General features: G+C 32.9%; 1 protein-coding gene across 1 annotated transcript in view; it reads right to left on the bottom strand.

Annotated features, from left to right (window-relative positions):
• Positions 1-7,907, bottom strand: part of LOC116847869 — an 18,629-nt gene extending 10,722 nt beyond the window's left edge. Inside the window, exon 1 of the mRNA XM_032823347.1 lies at positions 7,759-7,907. Coding sequence (XP_032679238.1) covers positions 7,759-7,805 — 47 coding nt within the window. The 5' untranslated portion in view covers positions 7,806-7,907. The remainder of the gene's footprint in view (positions 1-7,758) is intronic.
• Between the last annotated feature and the right edge of the window lie 3,376 nt (positions 7,908-11,283).

Here is an 11,283-nt window from a genome sequence, read left to right as displayed (position 1 = left end):
CTCTCTCTCTCTCTCTCTCTCTCTCTCTCTCTCTCTCTCTCTCTCTCTCTCTCTCTCTCTCTCTGTCTCTCTCTCACTACTTGGTCGCTTCGTATTTAATAAAAATTCCTACTGGGACACTTCGTCTTCTCTTTTCACGATAAAGTATGCCTACATATTCCAAGTATAATATGAAAAGCACACTTCTCTTAAACTCCTTCAACTCCTTGAACACTGACAAGAGAGAGATTAAACGGAAAACGCAGTGTACCAGCGTCGCGAATGAGCAGCAAAACAACAAAGTTACCGTCTCGATTACTTTCACGTACGCGAAAACCTTAACTTCGCATCCAGGAAGAAATTTTTTGCTGATACGAAAACCATTTTTAACCCGCGAATATTCACTGCGGCATTCCGATGCAGTGCGTTGATTTTGCAATTTTATGCATGTTCAGATTAGCAATTTCCTCGATAATAAATCATTTTTTCCACTGGCCACAGGCTCTTATAAAAGCGTAGGCCGAAACCACTTTGTGATAAACGAGAAAGGAAAAAATGAAACCTATTGTGTAATCTTATTTGAAAGAATTAATCGTCATTCCGATTAGAGACACAAATGAAAAGAATGAAGTATTATCGTATTCGTTCGAACAAGAAGCAATTTAAAAATTTAATTAAATTCTCTCCATACGACTTTTTCACAACTATCACACTTCCTAAATCTCTTAAAGTGAAAATCCAATCGAAGCGATAGTAATAATATTGCTACTCGGAATCACAAGAGTAAATATTTTATTCAAGCTTAGAGTGGATTTCTGACTGCAAGGAGTGAATGTTTCAATCGATTAGAGAGAAACTGTTTCTGCGTCGGTAAGCTAGATCGTGGATTCGCTCTTCAATTTCGTGCGAAAATATTCACTCGACGACTCGGAGTGGATCTAAATAGACAGTATAAAATCTTCAATTTCGTGTGAAAATATTCACTTGACGACTCGGAATGGATCTAAATAGACGGATAATAAAGTGATTTTAAATTTCGCACATTTTGTACCCCTCGAAATTCGAATCGAATTGTATTGTATGAAATGATACTATATGATAAGACATTAATTTCAGGAAAACTTTAAAGTATAAGGATAGTTTTAGGATACGGAGAGTCAAAATAGTCAAACTCTCAATATTATCCAAGAACAATAGACACAAAAAGAAAGTTACCTGTTACTTAATTTTTTTTAAAGGGTAAACCTAAAAAGAGTTTTTGCTGAATTTCTCGAAAACAAATGTGATAAATGCGAAATACGAAAAAAATATTTAAAATAAAAGTTTTGTTTATCTTAAAATTTTTTGCGTCAAAAATATCACTTTTATTTTTTTTTTGTAGGACTAATCCTTTGGCTGGAAACAATGTCTGAAAAAAGATAATAAAAATAATGTTATAATACGAGCAATGATATATTTGTATAATTCACTCATTGCGGATAGAAATAACGGCTAATATTCTTTTTTATGTAAAAAATGAATCTAAAATGTCTTACTTTTCCAGTAAAATAACCTTTTATTCTTTTCATTCCTCTACATTTTTATAGAAAAAAGGATACTGCATCAAAACCAGTATAAACATTAAAAAATCAACCTTAAATCTTAAGCTCAGTATATTGAAAAAATTGCTATTTGTACGTATCCAAGCTGGCGATACTAACTATTAATTTCTAACTCATAAAAATTAAGTATCTCGTATCAAGAAATACTACATACGGTATGAATATCGCAGTTTGCAATTACTAAAATAACTCTAAAATTGTTCTATAATTATATCTTAAAATATATCATAAGGATATCGCTAATATCAACTTATTGTTGCAATGATAACTCCTTAACAACTCCCTATATTTTCAGAAATTATCTTTCTTCACTTTCAACCAAAGAAATAGTTCTACAAAAAAAGAAACAGACCATTTTCATGCAGAATTTCCAGATAAACAATTTTTATCCTAAACATTTTTTGTATCTGCATTCTTTTTCAAAGAATTCTGCAAAAACTTTTTTAGGAATAGTTTTATCTCTTTAAAAAATTAAACAACAGGGATGGAAGAATCGGATTTTTAATACAATAGTCAAAGAATTATTTTGATTTTAGTTAAAATTCCACAATTATCAAAGCAGTTTTAACTTCTTTTTGTATCTATTGTACTTAACAATATTGAGAATATGGTTATTTTGACTGCTTGTATCTCCAAAAATACCCTTATGCTCAACTTAAAATTTTTCTAAAATTAATGTGCTACCATATGACATCGTTTAGCATAATTCGATGCGAATTTCAAGGGCCAAAAAATAAGTAAAAAACCTATATTTTTGGTAACTTTATTAATCAATTTGTAAAGATTGCTTCCCTTATAACTGCTTCATTTAGTACTCATTTATCGTATAGAATGATGAAATATCAAAGAGATACGAAGAATTAATCAAAATTTGCTCAAAGCAATAAGTCATATAAAGTGTAATAGTATAAATTGTATAAAAAAGTATAAATTTTACTAAATTTGTTATCAATGTAACAAAAAAATTGTATTACTGCAAAAATTTAATAATTAATTCAATAAGTGCGGAATATTTGTCTCCTAAATGTAATAAAAATATGTTTTGATTGTAATTATAAACGTTGTAATTAATGTTTTTTATTTTAATTATAATACGGCGTTTTGATTATAATTATAATTGTCATAATTAAGAACAAGTGGAACAATTAAAAACAGTTGCAGAGTTTCCGTTATCGATTATTTCATGTCGTATTATTCATAAAAATCTATTTTTTCGTTCAATATAAGTGAAAAATCACTAGAAGTTTGTGATTTGTCTGTTATTTTGCTCTTAGAATGAAATTTCACTCCATAAAATTTAAAAAGAGGAAAAAGGAGGGGGGAGAGAAAAAGAGAGCGAGAGACAGACCAGATACCCTTATTTAGAATAATGTAAACATGCGGTACATAAAAAAGCAAGTGCTATTTGCCAACGTCTCTTTTATGGTTCTTCTTCCTCCCTGTCAGGTAAAAAGGAGGCGTTCGCACCGAATTTGAGCGAAATCGGAGCACGACCGTCCCGAAAGTTTCGCCTCGCATTTCCCGGTCGGTGTTCTCATAGAAATTCTCATCGAGTGTTCGACGGGGCGTGGGCTTATTTTTCCGCGTCGTGCCGAGCGCGGCGTGTAATACGATGGGAGCGAAAGAGCTCCTCAGTCTCTGAAAAGATTAAACAGGGAGGAAAAGGAAATCCTTGGTGCCGTGTACGAAGAAAGACAAAGAAAGAGAGAGAGAAAGAGAGTGAGAGAGACAGAGAGAAGAGAGAAAGGGAGGAAAGAGAGGAATGAGAGAAAAAAAGAGAGAGAAAGAGAAAGGGAGGAGAGAGAGGGATGAGAGAAAAAAGAGAGAGAGAGAAAGGGAGGAGAGAGAGGGATGAGAGAGAAAAAGAGAGAGAGAGGCGCATCAGTTTATAAGAAGACACGAGGAGCACTTGCGGGTGTTGCGCCCGCACAGATATTGATCGCTCGGGTCACGCAACAGGCTGCTTGTCAGGATACCACTCGTCAGGTTGTGCCTCCAAGGTAGCAACCCCGCTTGAAGGACCCTCCACAGTAACCCGTGGAGTCGAGCACCCGCAATAATTTATAAGACGAAGCCGTCAGCGCGGCCGACGATCGAACATTACTAGTCGCATACCCGACTGCATTCCCGTGCCGATTCGCCGGCATTGTCGATCATCACGCTAACGTCGATTAACAATGTCGGCCGCGCGTACGCTAAAGTGCCCGGCGAGCGAGATCGCACAAAGAGAATAGATAGGTGGTTTGTGCATGAAACGCTGGAAAGTTCTTTCAATCCCCGATCGGTCGATTTGCACGTGAAGGACTTGAAGCGCTTTTATGTGAAAAACGAGAGATATGTTTCTACTAAAGCCTCTTCTCTCTCACAATATGCAACGACATGAATCGATATAATTCAATCTACTTAGCGAATCAATGGCGTTAATTCAATTTTGTTCAATTATTTTGTTTTGTTAACTCTGATCGTTACCTCCCTATCCATAAGACCTACTCACTTGTACCCGTCTTTTCCTTTGCCATTATTTTTCATGTTATTCATAAGTTATAAGATAAAGAAAAAACCTAAATTTTTAAATATTAAAACGATATGAGTTTAAAGAATAAACATATCAAGTTATCTATGAAAATTTTTTGTTAAGGAGGTTCAAGCGTTCAGTGACGTATTTTTAATGACATATCAAGAAGCTACGCATGATTTTACTGTTTATCAAACAAGAAATCAAGTTTCTATATATTTATTTCATTATCTAAATGTTAATCTGAGAGACAAAGTTCAGATAAATATACATATACTAAATATTACAAGAACGAAAAATATTATTTCTTTATCTTTTTTATTAATGCTTCATAACACACACACGCGCACGCGCACGCACGCATATTTGTGCATCAATTAATCTAATAAAGGTGCATAGATAATAGAAAAAAATATATAAAATATGTTCAAATATATGTATATACATAAATATTTCTGCAAATTAAAAACTGCCCATTGCTATATTTTCCAAATAAAATAGTCAATAATTTTGAAGTTTAGTATAACGTAAGTATTGTCTTTAATATCATAATAATTTCTTATTAAAATTCTACTTTTAGTTCAAAAGTTTAAAATTTTAGTTTATTAAAAATAGAGATCAGAAATAACACGCTAATTCCAACGAAACTTCTTTAATGCTCTTTTAATAGGATTTTTAATGAGAATATATAAATATATAAAACGTATACAATATATAAAACGTATGAGCCTAGTTAGAAATTCAAAAGATTCAGAAGAGGTTAACAGAAGGTTAAGAAGAGCTTAGATAGTTTTTTCTACTTCTATTAAGGCTCTACAAAGACAGGTTCACTTAGGCACTATACAAATTACAAATTAGCGCCTAGACTTGGAATCTAATTAAGTTCCTATCTAGGTATACCTAACTATATCCTGGCTGAAATGACGAATAAAAGCTTTATTTCGATATTTTTATTTAAGATATAATAAATTAAATTAAATCCTTTCGTAACATACTTACAATCTTTCTTACAATTTTTATTATTATATTACAATTTTTTTATTATATTTGATATTATTATTATTATTATCAATATTGAACATTTTATTTCTCTTTTTTTCTGACTGATTTATCTATTCATATTTTTTATTAAAAATCATAAAAAATTTTGTAATACTAAAATTTATACTTACCTTACTATTTAGAATATAGTAAAATATTCATCAAAATATTTATATCTTCCTAGATAGCATCAAAATACTTATATCTTTCTAGATAGCACAGAGAATTAAAAAAGAATTCAGTCGTATGTCACCAATTCTAAGTTCATTTTTAGATGTAAAAAGAATTCTTTTCACTGAACCGAACTTTGAAGAGTTCTTTTTGTATCTAAAAATACACTCAGAATTGGTGACATACGACTGAATTCTTTCTGAATTCTTTTTGAATTCTCTGTGCTATCTGGGTTATTATTATCAATCAGTAAGTATTAACATATAATCGTTTCGGCAATTGGTTAACTTCCCACACAACATGCACATCTAAAAGACATCTTAAAGACGTCTTATTTAAGACGTCTTTATGACATTACCAAAAGACGTCTTATTTCAAATGTCTTTAAGACGTTGCCAGAAAGACGTCTTAAAGACGTCTTATTTAAGACGTCTATATAACATTGCCAAAAGACGTTTTATTTCAAATATCTTTAAAACGTTGCTAGAAAGACTTCTTAAAGACGTCTTAATTCAGACATTGCCAAAAGACGTCTAAAAGACGTCTTATTTCAAATATCTTTAAGACGTTGCTAGAAAGACTTTTTAAAGACGTCTTATTTCAGACATTTTTATGACATCTATTAAATGACATTTTTAAGATTATGTATAATTGTCTACATTACCGACTATGAGATTCATACACGCCGTTGCTATGGCAAATAACGATTTCTTGCGAGTATCGTGTACGTGATATATGTCAAATAGAGAAGTTATTAAAATATGAATTGTTTTATAATTTGGTCAGTTTGTTTTTGAGTTGCAATGCCGACTGAAAATTTCCTTTCTTCCAGGTAGTTCTTGGAAATAATAGATTAAATTTGCTTATCCGTTCTGCTGAGGATTAAGATTAGGATTAATGACTGCTAGACAATGTTGATGGTCTCCGGCATCGTATTTAAATTTTAAATTATGTACTACCTTATAATAATACTATTAGGCATATGTTTTAAAATTTAAAGTATATGATGTACAAATATTATCATTATCCGTTAGCTGTTACCAATACCTAATTCTGAGCAGAATGTATAAGCGATTACACAGTCTAATCATAATTTTCAACGGACTGCAGCAAATAAATAAAAATAAATTAAATCTCCCCTTTCTATGCGTGTATAATTATATACCCAGACAGCACAATGTCTGGTAAAAGTGGGACATAAGACGTCTTTAAGATGTCTTTAAGTTGTCTTTAAGACAAGTTTATAAAGTATTGTCTTAAAGATGTCTTAAAGTTGCCTTAAAGACGTCTTATAATTCGATTTTGGACATTTATGCCGTCTGGATATACGCATATATATGTGTATATAATTATAATTAAAGACGTCTTAAAGACGTCAGAAAAATGTAAAAGACGTCAGAAAAACATCTCCAAAAAAGTCATAAGATATCTTAAAGATGTCAGAAAAGCGTTAAAACAATGTCGTAAAGACGTCTTAAAAGCATCTTAAATCGGGACATAAGACGTCTTAAAGATGTCATAATGACATCTTTTTCGTTTTTTTTTGGACATCTTAAAATTTTTAAGACGTCTTTAAGACATCATAATGTTATTTGGGTTTCTTTTGACCACGCCTTATTAGCACAAAACTCGTATCCACGTCAGCATCATTCATGACCTATTTGCGAAATCCCATTCAGGATTTGCTTATTTTGAGCATATCTGGGCCCTACGAAAGCATATATATTTTGCGACATCCACATCAACATTAATACATGACCTTTTATTTATGAAATTTTATTCCAAATTTACTTATTTTGGCCATATGTAGATCTTATACCTATTTTAAGGCATATCCTTAGCTAGGATCACTACATATTTAGAGTCTGTTCCAATTAATTTCTACCCCAGAAGTTACGCTAGCACCTAATTTACATAGATTAGACTTAAGTAAGTTTAATTGCGTTTGCTTGTTTTATCCACGGAAAAGGATTTTATACGATACATAGGAAAAAAAGAAAAAAAGACTCTATGAGAAGGAGAGTCTGCGTTTTATATACGCTTGCGCGTATTTCAAACTAATTGGAAAATTATTTCGTGCAACTAACTTTCCTTTAGTGATATCATTATTCCCGGCGCTTTTGGTCGTTTTTGTTCCACAACACATATTGGATATGCAACTTATTCTCGTTAACATGTAGAAAACATTAAACCCGAGAGTGTTACTCTCCCTCTGGGCAGCTTGCGACGGACTGCACGGATTATTACAAAGCCCGGAATAATCTCTACGACTCGGTGCGCGCGAGTCCTTTGAATATGAACGAGCGCTCGAGGGACAGAAGGAGAGCAGCGTTTGAAAAAGAAGCAGCTCGACTTTGAAGCCGAGCCGTTTCACGCATGATCGAAATCGCGTCCTCGACTACGGCTACGAAATAAGCAGCCTCTTTCGCGAGGACGAGCTTCGATTCTTACCTCATCTTTTCGCTCGTCGCGTGCAGTATGTACACGTTTCTATTCATCTGCCATTTTTCCCCCTATTTTCTCTCCTCCTCCTCCTTCTCTCGGGTGCCAGTCGACCGTACATCCGAACCAGTGAGCGTACCGGCGTGCATAGTATATTCCTCGACAGGGATGTTCGATTCTGAATCAACCCTTGGACTATAGACAGCGCATATATGCGCCTGACGAATGTTTTTGCTGTGTGCCGAAGTAAGGCATCGTGATGTCCAGCGCCATCTTCGCGTCGTACACAGCGATCATCTTGTTGCCGAGCGGTCCTCAATTTAATAGCATGTCGACTGGCTCTGGGTTAACCCACTCTGAGTTATTTAGCCTACGTTTATTGGTCAAACAAGTACTTATAAGCTTTATGATTGGCTAGTAGAAACTTAAGACGTCATTAATCGCTCTCGGAGCGATCAACCTAGGGCCAGTCGAACACGCTATAAGAGTCATGTGTGTGTATGACTTCAGAAAAACGCAACAGTTAACATAAGTCAAAATAACGCACGTCAAAATAATACTTTCGCATATTCATTCAGTTTGTCATAAAAAATTGTGAAAGAACAAGCACGATTTTCAGGCAATCTGACTTTCCAATCCCCTTAATGCGTTATTACCTTAAGTGTTACTGCTTACGTTTCTCCGTGACATTCGATTAATCGATTAATCTACTTATTGCTTAAGTTTTAGGCTGCGTTCGCTTTGGACACTTATGCGCTGTAAGCGTCATTCTATCTTTTTCCCGCATGTAATGAGCGATAAAGATAGAATGACAGCGCGTAAGCGCCCAAAGCGAACGCAGCCTAAAACTTCAGCAATAAGTAGATTAAAGGCCTTCACACACACTTTCCGTAACAGTAACCGTAAGACGTAACGTAAGAATTGACCAATCACGTTGAAAATCGTCGAAACATAAGGTCGCCATTTTTGTGAATACTCCATCGTAATTGGTCAATTCTTACGTTACGTCTTACGATTACTGTTACGGAAAGTGTGTGTGAAGGCCTTAATCGATTAAGCGGATGTCACGGAGAAACGTAAGCAGTAAGACTTAAGGTAATAACGTATTAAGGGGACTGGAAAGCCTGAAAATCGTGCTTTTACAATTTTTTATGACAAATTGAATGAAAAATGAATGCGAAAGTGTTATTTTGACGTGTATTTATATAACATATAAAGAGATGATCAAATACTCAATATAAGTGTATAGTACATGCAGTTAAAATATATTTTGTTTTTCTTTTCAAAGTCATCATTTTGCAGTAATATCTTGACTCTTAGTGGTTCAATTAAAATCCGAATTTTAGATAAAATATTTCCGTAAGCTGTCGTTATCGTGTGAATCACTGACAAACTCGTGAAAATATTTAATTTTGAAATATTAATTTTTTTACTATAAAATAACTAAAAATTACTATAAAAGAACTAAAAATTTAATAATATTCCATTAAAATATTTGTAATTTTGTTAACTTTTACTCAATTTCTATTATAGTGATACACATGATAACGACAAGCTTACTTTAAAATTCAGTTTAATTGAATCACCGAGAGTCAAGATATTACTGCAAAATGACGAAAAACAAAAAGAAAAACAAAATATATTTCAACTGCATGTACCATACACTTATATTGAGTATTTGATCATCAAAATTATATTTTTCTTCTCTTTATATGTTGTATAAATACACATTAAAATAATACTTTCGCATATTTATTCAGTTTGTCATAAAAAATTGTGAAAGAACAAGCACAATTTTCAGGTAATCTGACCCTCCAGTCCCCTTAAGAATGTTGACCAATCATAATTAATTATTCGTGAACTGTAAAGATGAGTTTCACCAACTCCGGTTACGGTCGCAATGGTCTGACCAATAGTATTAGGGTTCCAACTGATGGGCATGAGTACTTTGTCATTCTTATCCATTAGAATTTTATCCATTTTTAGAATTTTCAGTTGGGACTCTAAAGCCCATTCTACAATTGCGTGAACGTGGTTGTAAGTGGTTGTAAGTGATTACGACAACTAATCAGAATAAAGCAATCAGTGAATAAAACATTCGGATTGGTTGACTCTTACGTTCACGACTACGCTTACGCAATTGTAGAATGGGCTTAATACCATCGGTCAGATTTTAACTGTAGCCGGAGTTGGTGATCAAATCTTAAACCGCGTTTAAACTATTTGAAACAAAGGGTGTTTACGACAATTAGAGTTAGAGTTAGTTCCACTAGGGCCGAAAATTATGATAGGCACGACCATCTAGTACTTTTGTAGATTATGACAACTTCTTACTTCTAACTCTATGGCCAGTATTTATAATCCGATCTTATATTTAAGATTATCTTAAGTACTGTCTTAAGATGTTATGAACCAATCAAAGAGCCGTATTCGCATCTTAAGACATTACTTAAGACGATCTTGAAATAAGAATCAACTATGAATACCGGCCTATGTCTTACCTAGAGACCATGTAATAAGAGTCTGGTCAAGCGATTTCTGATTGGTCCGCCATTCATTCGCAACTCCCGCTGATATTCGAATTATGGAAATAGCAGTAACAATAAGTTCTCAATGAAAATTGAAAATATACATAGTAAAGGCAATCAGAAAACACCAAGCAACCAGAAAACACCAAGCAACAGTTACGTTGCATTAACGTTATTATTTCTCACTCAACAATATAATTGTTACATAACACACGTGTTATGTAACAGCTACATCGTTGAGTGAGAAATAATAATGTTAATTATAACGTAACTATTATTTGGTATTTATTAAAATACATACGTAATAATTGTCTTGTATAGAAAACATAGAAAAAGTTTATATAAATTGTTATTGTTTGTATAAATTGTTTGCGATTGTATATGAATAAAGAAATAAAAGGAGAGGAAGACAGGAAAAATTAAAATATTACCAACAATAGTTACCATAACTGTATGAAAACTTTATAAAATATATCATATTATCAAATTTGAGAAAAAATGAAATATATTTCAGCTATATCAGTTGATTCAGCTGTATTAATTAATACTATATTAGAAGTATATGTCACTGATACTTCCATACACTCCGCTGTATTATTTCCTATAGTAAAATGTACAGTGTTTACAGTGTCACTTTCTGCATTGCATTCTGGAATGTCTATAATACCGCAATATTCTTTGTTATATTCAATATTTGGCTGCAATACATTATTGACATTCATCTGCAAGAAGTTGATAAAATATCTATAACTAGATAATAGATAATAGGGAGAATATACTAGATAATAGGGAGAATATACTTTTGCCTTTTTTTTTGTAATTTTCATATTTCTATCAATATTCAATTTTCCTTCTTTAATGTGTATATCATGTTCCTTTGATGCCTGCAATACCTCAGTTGTGCTGCTTATATTTTTTTTCAGAAAAAATCCAAATATTGTCGGGATCGCATCAGATTTTAATTTTCGTTTGCCATCGCATCTCTAAACATGTCCCCACATGTCTA

This window comes from Odontomachus brunneus, unplaced genomic scaffold, assembly GCF_010583005.1.
Source record: "Odontomachus brunneus isolate Ranch 3 - 2012 unplaced genomic scaffold, Obru_v1 Obru_scaffold_084, whole genome shotgun sequence".
NCBI classification, from domain to species: Eukaryota; Metazoa; Arthropoda; class Insecta; order Hymenoptera; family Formicidae; genus Odontomachus; species Odontomachus brunneus.
Note: the sequence above shows the minus strand (reverse complement) of the source record. Positions and strands in the feature narration are given on the sequence as shown.